General features: G+C 38.8%; 1 protein-coding gene across 3 annotated transcripts in view; it reads left to right on the top strand.

Moving 5' to 3' along the window:
• The first annotated feature begins 739 nt into the window (after nucleotides 1-739).
• Nucleotides 740-20,198, top strand: part of EFNA5 (ephrin A5) — a 209,854-nt gene continuing 190,395 nt past the window's right edge. Inside the window, exons 1-2 of one of the 3 annotated variants that reach the window (XM_034073080.1) lie at nucleotides 740-2,078; nucleotides 2,542-2,671. In XM_034073080.1, coding sequence (XP_033928971.1) covers nucleotides 2,547-2,671 — 125 coding nt within the window. In that variant the 5' untranslated portion in view covers nucleotides 740-2,078; nucleotides 2,542-2,546. Of the gene's footprint in view, nucleotides 2,672-20,198 lie in introns of all 3 variants that reach the window. The other 2 variants (XM_034073079.1, XM_034073078.1) reach the window with 2 other exon arrangements.

The raw sequence follows: 20,198 nt of genomic DNA on the forward strand, positions 1-20,198 counted from the left end.
TAAAAAAAATAACAACAAGGTATTGATTCGAGGAGTGGAGAGAGACGCAGTGGGACGCAGAGAAACGGAATGGAGCGCGATGTGTGGAGGACTGCACGGGAGGGCGGAAGGGCCCCGTGTGCCGCCAGCCTCGACCGCTAGGGGGAGTTGGGGCGCTTCCGATGGCTTCAAGGCGGGAGGAGTAGATGGTGCAGCCCTCGGGCCCCGGCCGCCGTCACCCCGGCAACGCGGCGGGGCGGAGCCTGCTCCGGCGGGAGCCGCTCACCTGCTCGCACTGCGCCGTTGCCCGCGGCCGGCGCCGCCTTCCGCTCCTGCTCTGGCGCGGTGTCGCTGGCTCCCGCAAGAGCGGTGACCTGCCGCTGGTGCCACGCCTGGGGGTCAGTGGGGAAGGAGTTTTGGTTTACGACTGCGTTTCTCGCCGCAGCGTTCTGCATGGCAGACCGAAACTCATCCGCACACAGCCCGCTTAAAACGTCATTGCAGCGTCCGGCACTGAAACGGTTACCTTCAGCGGCAAGGGCTGCACAGGAACCATTCCGACGTTTCAGTAATTCAATTAGTCAGGTTTCTAGAAGGTGGAGTTGGGTGTTTTTTTTTGTCATGGAGGAGGAGGAGAAGCCTGGGACAACGCCTCCTTTCTCGTGTTTCGAGCCAATGGCGTCGATGTATTAAAAAAAAAAAAAAAAAAAAGAAAAGAAAAAAACCCCAATCTGTAAGCAAACAGCAGGCTGTGCGCTGAGTGGCTGCGCGGGCTGAGCCCCCCTTCCACAAGTAAACTGTATGCAAAAACCCCACATGATCGAGCAGCAGCTCCCGTGCTCCGAGCCGACAGCCCGCACCTCGACCTCCTCCTCGCCTCCTACCCTCCAGCACACCGGCGCCAGCTCCCGCCTCGGACACACGCGCGTGCATATATGTATGCGTGCGTACCTCCGCGCACCACGTTCCGCCCGCTGCGGCTGCCTCGGCTGCGCACACGCGTGCACCTCGGCAGCGCATCGCGCCAGTCTCCGAACGGTTCCAGGTTGCTGATGTCGGATTTACACGCAGTGCAAGGACCGGTCATTGCAAAAGGGGGCGTGACTGTTTAAAGGGGGGTTTTCCCCCTCCCATAAAGCAATTTTTTTTCCTTTTTTTTTCCCCAAAAACTGACTTTTGGCCCTCTAATCCTCGTCGCTCTTTAAGATCCTTCCCTGCCTGCCGCCGCATTTAAGTTTATTTATTTGCCTGCTGCCGTGGTATATTTTTCCTTGCTGTTCTTGCTACTGCTTCAGAGGGAAAAGGGGAGCAGCTGTTGGGCAAAACTGAGACGAAGAACTGGGTTTCTTACCCCCCCCCCCCATTTCCTTATGTAGTCATCTGAGGGGTGGATTCTTTCTCTCACTCCTTCCTGCTCTTTGAAACTGTTTTGTCCTTCCGCAGAAGTTGATGTTCCTGGGACTGGACGCTGCTTTATCACAGAGAGGTTCCGGGAGCCTGAAGGAAATTTCCGTACGCCGCCGTATCACTCCGTTCGTACGCCTAGCAGGAGAGGCAAGACAAGACCAGCACCATCAGAGGAGTTTGCAGGCTTGATTTTGTACTCCGAGGTTCTGCTTCTTTTCCACGCCCTCTCATAAAACAGATTTTTTTTTTCATTTCCATCTCCTTGGCTTCCACGCCGCAGTATTTCTTGGATTGGCCGGTTTTTTTTTTTTTAGGTTTTTTTTTTCCTACCCCACTCTATTTTTTTTTCCTTCCTTTTATTTTTTTCTTCCTTCCGCCTTCGCTGTTCCTCAGCCCTTGGTGCATCCACCGCCCAGGAACAGGAAGGACAAGAAACCAGTCCACAAAGTCTTCAAGACACGCTCTGTGCTGCAGAACAGGCTCCCCAACTCCCTCAGCGCAGCAAACAAACTCCTCAGGGCTTTTGCTTCTTGCACCCTCCCCCTCCCCCTTTTTTTTTATTTTATTGTTTGTTTTTCATTTGCTGAGGGGCAGGAAGGAAAACATAAACTTTGTACTTTAAGATCTGCTGGTACTTCTCGCCCCTCTGCCAGCCTTTAATACACTGCCAGGACTCCCCGTGGGCTTGCAGGGTAAAGATCTTCCCTTTCCCTCCTCCCCTCTCTCCCCCCCGCTCTCTCGCACGCTCCCCCCCGGGCGTCCCCCGAGCCGCGGGGCCGCTCGCAGGGGGCTGAGGAGCGGCGCCTCTTCGCCCGCCGCGCCGGCGGCCGATATATGTCGTGCCGTGGATTCCGTGCGGGACTCCTGGTGAATGAGCATCGCCCGCCTCTTGCCGCCGCCAGCCTTGGCCCCCACCATCCCCAGCAGGGTTGAGGCTCGCTGAGGAACCGCGGATCGCGCCTCCCTTACGGCTGTCCGTCTGCAGCGGCAGGCGCTCGGTGCGGAGCCGGCCCGCCTCTTGCTCACCGCTTTTTATATATACACCCCGCCGGCTCCAGCGCCCCGGCTCGGTCCCGGCTGCGCCCTCGCCGCTTGCTTTTATTTTTGTTTGGTTTTATCACCCCCTCTTTCTCCATCTCTCCGCATCCCGCCTAGCCGCGATGTCGCACGTGGAGATGCTGCTGTTGGCGGCCGCGGCGCTGTGGGTGTGCGTGCGCGGGCAGGAGCCCGGCGCCAAGGCGGTGGCCGACCGCTACGCCGTGTACTGGAACAGCACCAACCCCAGGTACGCGGGGCGGGCGCGGAGCGAGCAGAAACTGCCCCGGCTGGAAGATGAGGGGAGGGAAACTTTCTTTTCCGGAGGGTCCTGGATACAGGCAGCGACGGGGGAAGGAGGACGGAGGCGGTAGCATTTTTCTTTGTGATCCCGTCACTTTACCCGGGCTCTGCAGGCACCGGGCGGGTGCTCCTCCGGTGCGTTCTGGGCAGCGGGAACTCAGGAGCCTCGGGGAGTTGGGGTGGGATGAAGGGACGCGGGCAGCGGCCGTCCTCCCGCGGGCTGCTGCCGCAGGAGAAGCGCGTTCCCGAGGCAAGGGTGTCCTTTCCCTGCAGGACGGGACTGAGTGGGGCGGCCGAACCCGGGTTCGCGGTGGCCGCGGCCCGGGATCGCTGTCAGCTGCGGCGGAAGGGTGTCTTTCCCCTCGCCCGGCCCTCCCTTGCCCTGCCCTGCCCTGCCCTGCCCGCCCGGCGGGGGGGCTCTCCCGGGCATGCTAGAGGTACCCGTGAGCAGCGAGGTAGGTACGGAGTCAGCCAGGGGCCGGGGCTGCCGGCGCGCACCTGGTATCCCCGGCGGGGTGAGCGGTGCTGTAGAGCCTTCCCGCGCACGGGCGCGCTGGAGGGTTTCCGACAGCAGGCTTAGCATGAGTTTCAGCGAACGTTCCGCTGAAAAACAGGGCTTCATTAATTTTTTTCTGGAGTTTTCCCTCATGAAAAACGCCAAATCCCCCCCCCCCCCCCCCCCCCCCCCCCCCCCCCCCCCCCCCCCCCGTCTAGCTAGTCTAAATAAATCTGGGGACATTTTATCTTAGGTTATCTCTTTTTTACACTTGTGATGCTGCTGCTTGGTTTGAGATTAGTACATTGATTTTTGTCACAGGTCATTTTTTTTAATAGATCTGTGTTTCCTGTAGAAAACTCTACTCGGTATTCCAGAATAGCTTAAAAATAGGTGATGCAGAAGTTAACGGTAGAATTTTCAAGTGCCCAGACTTAGCTAGTCTGCCCAGCACTTTAATGTGAACCTGGTAACAACGCCCCAGTGATAAGTAGTTGACAAAAAAAGCTTGAGACAAAGATTTGTCCAAAGTAACAATTGTGCTTAAGAATGATGAGCATTAATATTCCCAAACCCTTTTCTCTCAATTTTCCCAATTTCCCATTTTTTAAAAAAAAGTAAAAAATATTCAGAGTAAATAAGGTGAAAAGTTACATCTCACATCAGAGAACACACTTCTCAAAAAACTGCTTGTCTCTTGAAAACATTTTTTTCTTTTCTTGTTAAGCAAAATGAAATTAACTGCTGACTGGGTGGGTGGGTAAGTAAAATTCACAAATTCCACTGGACAGAACGAGGATTGTTGAAATAGTTCTGACCAAATGCACATGTTGCTGGTGTAACAGCTAAAATACTTAAAAAATAGCCTTGCATTCAAGATTTTTCACTTCTGCTGCCTTGTGTGTGATGTGCTTACACAATAACTGCATGTAGGTAAAGGTAGTTGAAGGTACAAGGAGTGCTTACCTAGTTGGTAAAGTATTATGCATTGAATGGTTTCGTAAGGATTCTAGTAAATTTAATCTTACCTTATTACCATTAATGAAATTTCTTCTTAGTCCAATATTAAAGATCATCAGACTCCAAAGGTAGTTTTGTTGCTCTTGCAAACACTAGAGAAAGAGTGAATTATGTTTCTAAACCCTCTCTTAAAAACAAACTTGTCTTCAAATATTCACTGCGCTCTCACAGTGCAAGTATGTATTTGGACATGATATGCTTATCTGTGAGTGAAAAATATGAGAAGGAGCAGGGAGTAGATGTATTTCTCCTTTGTACACAGTGTGCCAGTTCTTGTGTGCTTTCCATGATTGTTGCAGAAAAACAGCCAAACACCTGAATTGTAGGTGTAAGATACCCAAAGAAAATTAAATCCCCCTATTTTAATTCGTTTTGATAGAATCTAAGCTGAAGACAAAATCCAGTTTGGTTATCAAAATTGTCCAAGCAGTTAACAGTTTTGCAGGAATAACTTTGCAGTGATTTATCTGCAGAGACAGACTTGGGATATGAAAAGTCTGTTTTTTATATCCATAGAAGTAAGTAGGGATGCTTACTTGGTGATAACTATTTGAAATTAGAAGGCAAAACATACTGTCATTTGTTAAACACAAATGCCATCATTGTGCTTTAGCTTTCTCTTTATTGTATTTATTCAGAATTAATAAACTGCTGTAGAAATAATTCACTTTAAAAATGAAATGTTCATCATTTTGAAAATGATTAAAGGCACTCTAAGGTTCCATCAAAACTTTGAAGAATTTCATAACGATTGTACTTTCCTCAGGTGCAATAATGTTTAATTTTTTTAGTATGAAACCCTAGCAACTTACTTAATTCATAAAGATCTCATCCTTTTTAAAAGACACATTACTAAATTGATGACTAGTCCAATTGATGAGTGTTCCTGGTGTGAACAATATTTGGTAAATAAAAAAAAAATCCTAAGATCCTAATAGCAAAGTTCATGTTACATTTCTTTATTAGTTGCCAAAGTTCTGCTAGAAGAATTAAAAAAGTTCTGTGATCATTAGCATGTAGAAATACCGAAGTTGCATATTCTTGCAGAGCTTAAGTCTGTTCTTAGAAATATTGTAAGTATTCCTGTACTTCATTTTTCTTATATATTTAATTATTTATTATTTTAATATTTATTTAATATTTATTATTTATTTTAATTATATATTTAATTATTTTCTTATATATTTAATTATCATATACATGATACTGGTAGTCCAGTTCCAGGTGAGAAGATGTTAAGTACTAGGATCCTAAAGTGTAATGAAATAAGGGGTCTTAATAATTTTTTTAATTTTTTTGATTGGAAATAAATCTCAAGTAAGCTTGAAAATTTGTTCTAATTTTTTCTTTATTTACGTAGGCTTAGAATTAAGTGTACAGAAATTCTATTTATTGTCTTAAAGTGCATTAGTCTTTCAGCATTGTTTGCATATATGTTCTTATATGGGGCAGCAAAATGTTATTGTCAAAGAATGTTATTCTGAATCCAACACTTAAAACAGTTTGTGGAGTTAGTTTTGTAGTGGAGCATATTCACTTAGTCCTGATTACTAGTGTTTTTGTAGTTAGAGTTTATCCAAAATGTCATGTACTTGAGCCAAATTTTGAAGCAGTCTTACTTGCTTAGTGCTTGCTGTTGCTCTTAATCTGGTCAGAGTTCAAGTTGAACTACTTGTAATAGTTGCTACATTTTTCTGCTTGCAGGGTTGTTGCTTCGCTATTGTGGTTTATATTTAGGTATTTCCCTGTAAGATGTTTCAGTGGCAGGTTATGCAGCTTCAAAAAATTGTTTAAAGTTTCAAGGTGGTTACAAATACTTGCATTTCAAGTCTAGTTTGTGGTCATATATAGAGGCCAAATCTTGCAGTCTCATGAAAGGAAATATTCTTTTATTAGAAGTATTATTCGGTTTGTCTGTATCTTATACAGGAAAATTGTGTATAAAGTTACATCCACAAGAGAACTATAAAGACACAGGATGCTGATATATTTTCTCCCTGTGTATTGATGTGGGTAATAAAATAAAGAAATCAGGTGGTTATTAGAGAATTTTGATACAGATTTCAATTTTAACTGGTGAGTTTCTATTAATTAAGCTGCTTACCACAGTTTGATCATTATTGCTAGAGGTGTACTTTTTTTTGTTTGTTTTTTTTTTTGTGGTGGTGGTGTTTTTTTCTTAATGCTAGATATTTGGGAGCAGTGAACAGGAATATGAATGCATGCTTCTGAAAATTCTATGCATAGACCAGAATTTCACAATTAATGGTTAAACACAGGTGGATTCTGTAGCTGAGTATTTAGGCACTTTTTCAGGAAAGCATTTGACCTCCCTGAAGATCATACTGATGCACTTAAGTTCTATTGCAGTTGTGTGGGTGATGGATGTGTACTTAAGTGCGTCCCTGAAACAGCTAAATGCATAGACTTAATTTTTCGAAGCCCAGGCTATGGCTGGTTATGCCTGCCTGGCACTGCTCAGGAACACTCATTTACATGTGTTTGCAGATTTCACCATGGCATGTTGGTTGATATGTTGACATCATGTGGCTGGTTTATTTTTTTTTTTTTGTTTGGCTTTCTTTTGCAACTAGGAATAGTTCTGCCTATGTTCAGAGATTAGAGAAACCATGCAGAAGCAGTTGAAGTCGGATGAAGACAGTTATGCGTGTTAAGAACAACTAAGAAGTTGGGGATGAAGAGGGGCAAAATCAAGGCATTTGCTTTTTGTTTGGTATTCCATATAATTCTTGTATGTCAAGGGAAACATAGAGCTTAAGCACTTGGGATACAAATATACACTCTCACTTCTATGTAACTGTTTTGAAATAGCATAGCTTGTATTTTGAGAGCATTTTATCCAGCAGCTTGCTTTGACAGCTCAAGAAATCTCTGTCTGATTTCTTGTAATTAACGATTAGCAGTACAGCCTGCCATTTTTTACACCAGCTTTCCATGCTTTAAATAGTTTCACTAGCACCTTGTTTCTCCAAAATATCGGTGTTTACTTTAAAAATGGGTTTTGAAACAGTTTGAAATATTCTGTGGAAAAATTACACGAAGAACAATAGTTTCACCAGCTTCCACCTTCATATGAAGGGCATCTGGTTTAAAGTGGTACATGGTGTTCATGAAATATTTATTAAATCTTTTACAAATGCACATAGTGAGGCCACTTCTCTGCATTCTTTTTGCTAGCCCTGTATCCTTCTGGAGATGGACAGATAAAGATGAACCTTCCTTCCTCTTCCCTCTTTCTATGATCCCAGCAATCTACCAGCTTCATGCTGGCCTGAGAAAATGAATGAATACAATTAGTTCTTCAGAGTCATGGTCTTTGCATTCATAAGGAGAGGGATATGTAATATGTACACATTCGTATGCAAATATATATACATTTCAATGTATGTATGTGTATACTCATGTGCATATATGCACATATATACGTGTGTGTACACATTGGCGTGTGTCATTAGAAGGTGGTGTGGTGTAGAGTAAATCATGATTTTTGTGTAAGAAAAAAATCTCACTCTTAAATGTTTAGAAAACAACTAACTTCACAAATGAATTCCCAGGTCCCATCTTCCAGCTAGTATCTTTTGTTTTAAAATCATAAATAATAATGAAACTTTTTTTTTTTTTTTTTAGAATCTGTGGTTTTGTTCTTAGCCATCTTTCCACTGTGCTGTTTCTTTGCACATTAGTAGTCCCCAGGTCCATAGGTGGGTAGGTAGATAAGCAAGCACTCAGGCACACAATATAGAGAGAAACAGCGAAGGTTACAAGGATATGCTTTGAGAGATCTCTGGCCTTATTAGAGTACCTTGTTACTGCTTCTTCCTAAGCCAGTTTGTTGCTGGGCAGAGTACTACATTGTTGAAATATCAGACTTTAAGAAAGCACGTGAAGGCTTTGAATCACCTTAGAGAAGATACTAACAAAGACGCTACCTTTCCTGAAGAAAGCAGGAATATACAATAGTTTGTCCATAGCTGTGAGATATAACCTCTCTCGCTTTGGCTCACTGTTTTTCAGATTTTTAAAATGCAATTAGAAGTATTTTGGAACTGGGACTTTTTTTTCCGATTTTTTGCTCTGCTATCCAGTTCTCAGCACTGTTTTTTGAAAATGTGTTTAGTCTTATGATTAATTTAATCTTCCAGTGTTTCTGAATGGTGTAATTGACTGTTGAGAATAGAGGGCCCTGTTTTGTTTTTTTCCTTGTATTTGTGCTTAAAATTTAGTCAGCAGCACACCAACATAATGAAATGGAAATGTTTGGTTTAAAACAAACAGACATGTTACTAAAATTGCTTTCTGGTGGTATTAACAGTTTTTGTAAGTAAGCTCAACTGTAATGTGCTTCTGCATAGTTGAATGGAAGTTTAGAATCCTTCACACAGTAGAAGCCTTCCTTGCATTTCTGCATTCTCGCTAGTCATTGTAGTCTTTACAAGCTAGATTATAGTTGAGCTCATTTAAAATGGTGGTATTAGTGTGAAAGCACGAATAGATGTCTGAAATCTTTTTTAAAAAACTGAGCATAGATTGTTACATTACAAACCCACAATTTCTTACTACTACACATTTTTTAAGTATTCTGTATTAAAATCAATTATTTGAAAATATTTACAAAAAGAATGCTGGTCCTTGAGGACTGAGATTATATTCTTTTCTGTAGAGTGCCAATAAATGACACCCATCCCCCCAATACATATATATATAATTTCATCTGGGAAAACATCCTTCATATTTTACTCTTCACAGGTCAATGAAAATACTTTGTTAGATCCTAGTTTTAGGAAAAAATGAGTTGGTTTTGTTTGCTGCAAAATGTAGAAAAATAGTTTTATGTCTCTGCTCTGTTAACTGGTATGCTCGGGATTTTGTGGCCATTTTTCTGTTTAAATGCATGACAGTAAAAATGCTGTTAAAAGAAAAATCAGCTAATGAGACCATACACAAGACTCCTGTTAACTACAAAGATCTGCTTGAATAGCTAGTGCCAATTTATAGCAAATTCTTCTTCAGGTTCATCAATTTTTACTTGAAACGCCTTGTAACTTACAGTTTTTATTGTCCTTGCATCATAGTCTAGTGGAAGAATTTACAAATCCATGCTGATACATGGCATGGAAGAAAAAAAAAGATCTCAAACTGAAAAACCCCCTAAGTAGTTAAATTCTATTTTGGTAATTTTCTGTTGTGCATTCAGCATATTAATCTAATGAGGAGCTGTTTGACAGTAATACCCACGCTAAAACATTTTACTTTGTGTTTATAATTTAGTAATATTATATTTGTTGTTTCTTTTCATTAGACTCTTGAAGAACCCTCTTATTGATAGGGACCATTTTTAGTTTTTGATGATGGTAATAAAATGGCGCTGGGGTGCAGACAAGGAATGATTTGCTTGCGAATCATCTGGTGAGGTAAAAAAATGGAGGAGGAGATGTATTTGCTTTGACTCTGAACACTCTTTGCTGAAATACCTTTTTGTTCCATTTGGAAAGATGAAATTTGGCCTTGTGACATTTAAAAGGATGCATATTTTGACATAATGTGTTTTGTGTTGTAGTTAATGTTAGCTGTGTATCACTGACATTCTTTATCTGTTAAAATAATACAATTTTTCCTCCCCAAAATGGTTTAAGTTTTTTGCTTAGAGGTGAGTGCTGGCCAGTGGCTAGATTCTTCACATTGTGTGAGTTGTTCATCAGTAACAGTTATCACTGCAGCCATTCATTAGTGGATAGCAATGAAACACCACCTTTTTGCTTTTGTAGACTTCAAAGTAGTATTTTTCATATTCATAATATAATTCAGAAGAAATTCTGCTCCCTGACATCATGTTACCACTTAGGGAATTGCTAAGAAATATATGTACATTTTTGTTATCATTCTGGTACTATACATTGGATTTTTAATTTTAATTTTTACTTTGTTTAAATTTTATAAATAAATGTGAGTATCTTATCTCAGTCTATACCTTTGAAATTGGAGCTGAACACATTCTAAATCTTTTCATCAAAACTAATAAAAAAAAACCTGCCAGATCTCTCAGTTTCTAGTATTTTGATGTTTTGGCAGTACAGTATAAGTAAAATATAGCTGTATTTTTTTTTTGAGGGGACTGTAAAAGGTGTTTTATTGTAGTTCCTGATAGATTTGCTGATGACCTTTGTAGCTATGCTAGTTCATCAGCATTAGGTAAGGACTGAGAGCAGCTTTCATGATGTTGGCTCCACTAGAATAGTTAAAAGTCATTGCAAAGAAATATGCAAATTAATGTTATTAATGAGCAGGAAAACCTGCTGTGGGTTTGGGTTTGTTGTTTTTTTGTTTGTTTGTTTGGTTTGGATTGTTTTTGTTGTTTGTTTTTTCTTTACTGCAGTTGTCTGATCAGATTTCAGATTTTTAAAAAATAGTTATGTATTCATATAGGCAGGGCATTTGGTGAGCAGAAGTTAACAAAGTAGGAGCTATCAATCCTGCTTTCTTTCCTATTGTTTCCAGCAAAGAAGGAAATAAAGAGAGACTCTGGAATTTGAAAGTATTGACCTTCTGACATGCACACACAGCATGGTCATTGCACTGGCACACAAAGTGCCTTAAGCCACCGTAATGGCAAACTGCATTTTTGAAGTTACTGATTTGAGAGCCAGCTGGATGGGGGATGGACTGCCAACATTGATTCTGCAGCTATTTGAAAGTTACCACTTTAGAGCCAGACAGCTTCACTTTTATATTCCCAAATTTACCACTTAGGAATAATGTTGCTTTGTTCAGCTTAGCCAGGGATTTGTGACTGCTACATAGACATAGAACCATTTGGTCCAGAATTGTGTGGTCATTCTTCATAGAGATCTGCTTCACAGAGTAATTTCATTCATCTGGTAGTGGGGGAGGGATGAGAAACAGTGAAGGGGCATTCAGATACAGTGTTCTTCAAGGAAATTGTGCATCCACATTAGTTAATCACTTTTTTAAAGTTTTTTAAAGGTAAAGGAAGAGATTTGATCAAGTAGTTAAAATCCAGTTCAGACCTGTCTTCAGACTGTATGTGATTGCTTGGATAGGCTTTCCGTGAATAGTCTGGAAAAGAACTCGTATTTTATGTACTGCAATAGCTCTTTTCCCCTGTCCCCCTTTTTAAAAATGTATTATTTGTTTACAGCTATTGCTCTGATACACTTATACATATTTTTACAGTTCTCTTGGGGCTTGGTTTATTAAAAATTAGTGATCCATCACTAAGCGGGGTACAGTACAAATGCTGGTGCTCCCAAAAGGGAGGTTTTGTGCCAAACCAGAAGAAATAATAGGGATACAAAAGCTGCCAAAAAGCGTGTCTCCCAATTGCTAATTAATCAGGCGAAAAAGCACCTCAGCAACTGCAGCTGAATGTGGGACGGTTTATTGTAAATATTGAATAAAGATATATTAAGCAGAAATATTACCTTTATTTCTAGCTACGTGTAATAAAAGTCATTTATGAGCCGGAGTTGGTGGGGATTTCTTTCATGTTGATGGCATTGTCAGTGGATAGATCTTTCAAAAACCCTTAGGTTACTTTTGAACAACAAGAAGTTTGCGTTCTGCTTGTTTATTTTTCTGTCCTTAAGGTGGTGGTTATTAAAAATTATATCTGTAGACAATAAGCAAAGCTTTAGAGAAGATATTTTAACAAAATCATATCTTCAGTCTTCTGGATTACAAGGTATGGGAGAAAAAGAACCATTGCTTTGAATATCTGGTATCCAAAACTGCCAATCACTTTTGGCACAGCTCCCATCATGGTCGCTGTGCCATAATTAAATGCCTGTCATTAGTGTATTTTTCCATAACATTTACAATGAAAAAGGCAAGGGGTCCTTGCAGAGCTATGGCTGTCAGGGGAACAATAAAAACTAATTACACACTCTGCTGTCACCATTGGCAGCTCTGCTTTTGGGGGGAAAGAACATGGGAAGTGTGTGCCTAATAATTATATATATAAAATTATACATATACAATACCCAATTGGGGAAACTCAGTCATAGTGAAGTGACATTTGCTTGGAAGTTTATTATTCATGCATTCAAATTATCTTAATTCTAGGGTTGTATTTGTCACTTCACTTATACCTAAGTTGCATACACTTTTCCCTTTGCCTTTCTCTCTTTCTCTCTTTCTTTCTTTCTTTTTCTTTCACTCTCTTTCTTTCTTTCTTTCTTTCTTTCTTTCTTTCTTTCTTTCTTTCTTTCTTTCTTTCTTTCTTTCTTTCTTTCTTTCTTTCTTTCTTTCTTTCTTTCTTTCTTTCTTTCTCTCTTTCTCTCTTTCTTTCTCTCTTTCTTTCTTTCTTTCTTTCTTTCTTTCTTTCTTTCTTTCTTTCTTTCTTTCTTTCTTTCTTTCTTTCTTTCTTTCTTTCTTTCTTTCTTTCTTTCTTTCTTTCTTTCTTTCTTTCTTTCTTTCTTTCTTTCTTTCTTTCTTTCTTTCTTTCCTTTCTGTCTGTCTGTCTGTCTGTCTGTCTTTCCTTTCTGTCTGTCTGTCTGTCTGTCTTTCTTTCTTTCTTTCCTTTCTGTCTGTCTGTCTGTCTGTCTGTCTGTCTTGCACACTTCGTTGTGAACTGAGCTTTCCAGTAAAATTGCTGAGATCAAAGGCAATATTTGCCTGCATTTATTAACTGGATGTAAATCATCTTAGCCTTTGTATACTTTTGCTTGTGTCCTGCATAGTAAACCAGAATAAAATTTAAAAAAATAAAAAATGCTGAGTGAAAGCAGCTGGTTTGCATGTTTACCTTGTCCTTCTATTTTCAGTCCATGATGCGCAGGTCATCTTCCAGAACATCAGGTTAGAGGTTTTTGAATACTGCAGTAGTGGCTTTGGTTTGTCAGTTCTACTTATCAGTGCACAAATATTTCCAAATACAAGCATAAGTAATTGCAGAGTGAATTATCTTTAATGCTGTCTTCAAAGACAATGAAAAAATGAAGTTGTGCTTCACACTCATATTTCTAATTATTTTTTGTTATTCTGAAAAATGAGAAATTTACTTAAGCAAGCTTTTTTTAGTTTGCTGATTTAAAAGAGAATAGATCCTCAAAACCAAAATTTTGACTATATTTAGGTACCTAAAGTTGCAGACAGGAGCCATGCGAGGATTTTGAGACTGCTTGGTGCCTTATTGTCTTAGATTTTATTTCTCTTTTCTGTACCCATATGTTCTAAAATATCTAAAAAAAAAAAAAGTCCTTTAAGGAGATTAAAGGAGTGGTTTAAATAAATATCCTTGGTTTTAAAATTTGCAGTAGGCAGTAGGGGCTGATGAGTATTAATGAAGAAATTCCTCTATTTATTTGGATTGTGTGCCTCAATTGATACCGCAAGATCTACTGTAATTTGGTTGGTTGGATTTTTTTGATACATCCCCATCTGATTCTTTTTTATTGCAGTAGTGTTAAGATCCAGCTCTGTTGAAATAAAAAGATTCTCCTACTGCTTTGCATTGGAGTTGATTTAAGTCTGTATTGATGATTTTATGGTGTAGATCATGAGTAAGAGTTTCAGTATTTGGACTTGTTGATTTTTGTGAGGCCACACAATCTGCATGTATCAAATCTAGTGAGAGTGCACAGCAGCTTCCGTGTGGGTATTTGTCTGATTGAGTCACAATAAGTTCTAGACTATTATTTGTTTTTCATTTTTTTTAAAACAGTTTTTGCAGAATTGGGACCTCCATCTTTTATGGGGTTGAAGCAGGTAAAAGAGAACCTGGTAGCTGATTTGCTGTTGTCAGTTTCAAAAGTGAGAACTGGCTTATCATATGTGATTGCTGATAGGCATTAAACTCTGAGGTGCTGGACACCTTATACAGTGGAGGACAATTTGGTATGTGCCAAAAAAAATATTAACTTAAGATCATTAAGGTAATATTAATCAGATATAGTAGCACACCACTGGGATACAGGTTATATATTTTCCAAAACACTATATGCAATATGCGGATCTCTTTTAGATAAGATATTCCTTAAAGACCAGATGGATCTTGTGAATGTGCAAATAGGATAAAATGATTTTTTCTTTGAAATAATGAAACTTTGTCTTGAGGAAAGAAGTATCTGTTTTCTAAAAAATAGAACAATATGGAAGTCTCTGTTTTTGCTGGAGAATTCTACCTCTCCTTGCAAATGTAATCTATTTTAATATATAAACCATGTAATTTATGACCTATTTACCAAAATTGTGAGCAGTGTTTCCTATTGTTTGGTATGTCAGGGTATTTTGAGGCTGCTGGGAGAATGAGAAAGCAATTTTTTTTGAGGTTTCATTTAATGGAATACCAAGTATGACATTTTTCTTGATTTCCAGTGGACTTGTTAGTGGCTAGGGGCTATGAGATACAACATAATGAGAGGAAGACACATCTTTCAGGAGCTGCAGCACATGTTTGGTTTGAGACTGCACATGTTGATGAAACAAGTCTATTTTGCTTAAAATTCAGCCCCACAAAAAATCAAGTTCTAATTCTTAAACTGTATTTATCGTGAATACATTTGAAATTTAATCATGTTTTGTAGCCTCTGTGTTGGTAGATCCAATTGTAAAACACTATGCTCCATTTAATGTTACCTGTATGTATTCATATTGACTTGCCTATAAGGTTTCAAGAAATATTTGAAAATTTTCTGTGAAGTTAATTTAAATATATTTCAAAAGTGTCTTGTGAATGTTTAATAGATTTTTTTGCTGAGTTCATAAATGTTGTAAAAGAATACATGCACAGTTTTGTTGAAGAACTTATGTTTTAAACAGTCTTCAAACAACCTACCTTTGTGAAAAATACTAGGAACGAACACGATCATTTTGTAATGCGCTTCCTAGCATAATCCTTACTTAAAACCATAAAATATAAAGCACTCTCTCAAAAGTTACAGACAGAAACTCAGTAGCAGAAAGGCTGAGAGATTTCAGAGCATAAAGAGATTTTTAATTAAAATAAAAACAAAATAAAAAGTCTTGTTATTTGCAGAATCTTTAGTCAGGGTGGTACAAAATTGTCATTAAGGTTAAGAGTCACATCATAGCAAGTGATATTGTGGGTGAAAAAGGAAAACTAATTAGAGAAGTAGATCATACTTGCTTCTCATTATATAAAGGCTATTCATTGCATTCACATTCCAAGCAAACCCTTTCTCTATATCTCAGTTATGTAAAACTTGCGAAGAACGCTTTATGAAGAGAATCTCTGTATTCACTGTTTATAGTCTGAAGCATGAATCAGCTTTAAAAAAAAAGGCCTTTTAGTGATTTAAAGCATCATTTTAATATTACTTTTTCAGACCCTGTCTCTGAACTACATTTTATAGCTTACTGTAAAAAGGAATCTCCATTTTCCATTTTTCATACTAGCTGTCTTGATTTAGGGCTGATATAATGGCCATCTTCAGAACAAAGCATTTGGAAGAGTTTCGTAAGCATTTTATTTCAGATGTAGATTTTGAAGCTAATGTATTATTACTGATGAAAGCAATTTTGCCTTTGTAACTTCTGTGAGTAAATCAGACTATTCCCATGCGCAATTAGTGTTTCTGTGCTGTTTTTTTCTTATGTATGGCAGAGGAATGGTGCATTTTCTTGTGTTTGTGTGGTTGTTTTTTCATAAAACTAGTACAGTGAATGGTTGTGAGACTTGATTTTTAGATTAGAATTAGTATCAGATAGGTTTAACTGAATTTCCTTGAATTTTCTGTTTTCTGTCATATTCAGCTGTACACTTAAGACAAAATGTCCTCTGCTTTCCCCACTCTAATGAAAATGTCAGAGATGGAGCAAGTTTTGGTAGTGTCTTAGTCCCCTCAAAATATGGTGATGTACACAGGTGAAAAAGTTCTGTGGTTTTCAGTTAAATATGCTAAAGATGTATACTGATTCCTGTTAGGGATAGTATTCTTAATGGGTCTGTTCTGAGAAACTTTCCCACCCTTGAGAAGAAAAAAAATTACTATATTCTTTTTTTTTAAGTTCATAGGTTTTAGAACTTTTCCTGCGCTTTCTTCTAATCATGGTCCACATCACTACAGTAATGCTTTTATTTAATAAATCATATGTCAGAATCAAGAATACTGTTTGCACAAATATGGCTTGTCAGTTGAGAAATTACCAGATTAATGCAGAATATTCTGATTTATGATAATACAGGATTACTAGTTATCTTTTTCTGCAGTATTCTACAACAACGTAAATAGACTTAAAGGTGTATTCTGCAATATTTGTGACCAAGAAGGCAAATGGCATCCTAGGATGCATTAGAAAGGGTGTTGTTTAGTAGGGCAAGAGAGGTTCTCCTCCCCCTCTACTCTGCCTTGGTGAGGCCACATCTGGAATATTGCATCCAGTTCTGGGCCCCTCAGTTCAAGAAGGACAGGGAATTGCTTGAAAGAGTCCAGCGCAGAGCCACAAAGATGATGAAGGGAGTGGAACACCTCTGTTATGAGGAGAGGCTGAGGGAGCTGGGTCTCTTTAGCTTGGAGGAGACTGAGGGGTGACCTCATCAGTGTTTACAAATATGTAAAGGCTGGGTGTCAGGATGATGGAGCTAGGCTTTTTTCAGTGATATCCAGTGATAGGACAAGGGGCAATGGGTGTAAACTGGAGCATAGGAGGTTCCACATGAACATCAGGAAGAACTTCTTCACTGTGCGAGTGACAGAGCACTGGAACAGGTTGCCCAGGGAGGTTGTGGAGTCTCCTACGCTGGAGATATTCAAGGCCCGCCTGGACAAGTTCCTGTGTGATGTACTCTAGGTTACCCTGCTCTTGCAGGGGGGTTGGACTAGACCAACCCTTGTGATTCTGTGATTCGGTAATGAACACAGAGTAAAAGAAGTAGCGTGTTACGCATACTCTGACCATATGCTGTGCTATATTTGCATGAAATTCCCATTGATCTTACTGAATTATTTGGCATGTTATTTTTTTTATATTGCAGTAGTACAAGACAATGAAGTAAGTATCAGTTGTTGACAGTACTTCACTGTGCCTCATTCTCTTTTATTTCTCTCCAAATTTAAAAAACATTGTTAGTAATGCTAAGCTATGTTAAAAAAATAGAACATGATTAAATCTCTCTAAAAAAGATTTAACATGTGCTTTCATTTACCGCTTCTGCAAAGCTCATTTTCATTTTGGTTGTTACTTGCAGGATTTTGCTTTTCTCTTAAAAACTTTGGTTTCGTCTTAGCTACTCTTTCGAGTATAGTCACACATTTGTTTTGTATATGTATTAAATCTTATTTATCTGTATATTGATTGAAATTTTCACCCTACATATGACGGTAGGAGAATGCAACATAAAAGATGGGTAAGATAAACTTGTTACAGACCTGCACTTATTTCCTTACGACTGGGAAGCCTCATAACTTTATTCTTTTGATCTCTGTTTTTGAAATAAGCATTTCACTGGCGAGAAATAAGCATTTCACTCAGGAGTCTTACCTCTGTTGAAGATGTGTTTATGTCTTCCTTTAATTGTACTAGTTCATTCTACTTATCTTTCAGTGCTTATGGGCTTTCCTTGAAAGTCAGAGTGGCACTGAGAATCAAATTTCAAAAATTGAACAAATACCATGACAATAATGCAATCTTGTCAAATAAAGCAACTCATACAATTAAAACTCCATGCATCTGAAACCTGAACATGTGAAATGGAAAGAGACATGTTCTGCTGTTGCATACCCTTTAACCTCAGGGCTCAAAAAATGTGTTTTCAAAAGATTCTGACACATGTGAAGCTAAAGCTATATTTTTTCCTGATTTATCACTGGCTTGTCAGGCTCTTTTACTCAAAACTTTCAGTGGAGTCTAAGATAAGAAAGCATACTCAGACAGGACTCTAACTACTCTAAACAAATCAAACAGGTAAAATGATTGTGTCTCCAGTTGTATTTCACTGATGGAAATGTGTTTTTGGAAGGTTGGTGGTTTTGCGGTTTTGTTTTTTTTTTTCCCTTTTTTGGCTTTTTTGTTTTGTTTTTATTTGTTTGGTTTGGTTTGTTTTTTTTTCTTTGCATAATGCAGATATATTATAGGGAGTAAAAGAAGAAGCTGAAAAAGAAAGTGGGGAGACTCTACAAATGACTACCTCAGTTTTCCACCAGGATGTTTCTTTTGATTTTGTTGGTCTTGCTGCAATTTTGCAAACTTCCAATGAATGCTTCTGCAGAAGTATTCTGTATACTTCATCAGAAGTATTCTGATGCAAACTTCTACAGAAGTGTGATTGCGTAGCAAAAGAAAAAATCCTGGTATGTTAAGGAGAAAAAAATTATTTAAAAACATTTAATTGTTCTGTCATTATGTGTGAAGTCACCCCTTTTTGGGGACAAATAATTACAGCTTGCATATGACTTTGGTGCTTAATGTGCAAGAATGTAAATTCTTAACCATATTTTTGTCTTTGTTCTCTTGATAAGCTTAAAGTGTTTTTTACTTGTGGTTTATAAACATCAGAAGGTTGTATCTGTGCAAAAGGGTGCATTGCTATACCTTATTTTCACGCTATAATCTCTGGTCATGCTGTGACCTTGATGTTGCAAAGAGGACAAGAGGTGGGTTTCTTTGCATACTTCATTTGCTTGGGTCACTAAATGGATTTGCATACAGTAGCTGTCTGATGCATGTTTGACAAACTTGGTAATCAGTTTAGGGATAGAATTGCTTTCCCAATTGTAAGTGGACGATTACTCTTCAAAGTTGTAGTATTGTTCAGTGTCCTCTATACCTTTCTTGTCCCCTTTTCTTTCTCTGTGACCATGAATATTTCCAAGAAAAAGTATGTTTGGTTGTAATCTGTTCATTCCCTTATTTTTACCTTGTTAGAATAAAATTAAATAAGGTCTTGGGGTTCCCAACTAATGCGTACTACTTGGGAGAAGCCATGAAACAATGGCTTCGGACTGCATTAATAGTGATTTTGCACTGTACTTCGCTTGCACTCTCTAGCAGCACTGTAGCAGGAAGAAATCCGTCATCAGGGGTGGGGTAGGAGAAGTTGAAACAAGGATGGAAATTACCTGAAATATGGATATCCTTTTTATGAGAAACTTCAAGTATGGTGCCTTAAAGATAGCAAAAGCATTGTTTTTCAAGTTTATGGAGAGCAGCATGATTTGAAAGCCATCAAAAATGATTTTTACACACATTATTAATATTTTATACACATTATTAATTACTGTAGAGCAATGTGATTGAATTTCAGTTAACCAGGATTTTAATTTCATTAGAGATCAGTTGATTTGATATGTAGGTTAATTGAGAATATAAAATGTGTTGGGTGGAAGTAGAACTCCCTCCAACAAACATTTTTTCTCCCCTTTATTTTTTCCTCCTAATGAGAAGAATACCCTATGTAAGTACTATTTGCTGATCTCCAGATCTGTTCAAGTTCCTTCATCTGGTCTGCAGGCAGAAATGCATAGTTGAGGCGTTTGTAGTTGTGATACAGAAGAGGAAGGTTTAGATTTATTTTTTTTCTGCAGTGTTTTTCTTTGAACTAGTATTTTAAACACATAACAGATGTACATCTTGTTAGTTTTCCAGTTCTAACCAGTAGTTATGTTTCCTTCTGTCTTGGAGTTTGAACCAAAAGCTGGAAAATACATTTTACTGAAAACCACTGCATCACAAACAGGGACTTGAAAAAGTTAAACATCATTAGAAAGAATTTTTCTGTATGCCTGTGACTTTCAATAAAGCCAGTTTAAGGAAACATGTAACTAGATTCTTGTCTAGGCCACTTTTCTTTCCTTTTTTAATATCTTTCTCATTTGTGTGTATGCTTCCGTTCCTCCTTCCTTACCTAATACAACAATTTTAATATTATGATTGATATTTTATAGACAGGAAAATTCAGTTACTGCTTCTGCAGCAATTGGAATACTTCTGTTACCTGAGCCATAAGATTTTTATTTTAACC

Source organism: Melopsittacus undulatus, chromosome Z (genome assembly GCF_012275295.1).
Source record: "Melopsittacus undulatus isolate bMelUnd1 chromosome Z, bMelUnd1.mat.Z, whole genome shotgun sequence".
NCBI classification, from domain to species: Eukaryota; Metazoa; Chordata; class Aves; order Psittaciformes; family Psittaculidae; genus Melopsittacus; species Melopsittacus undulatus.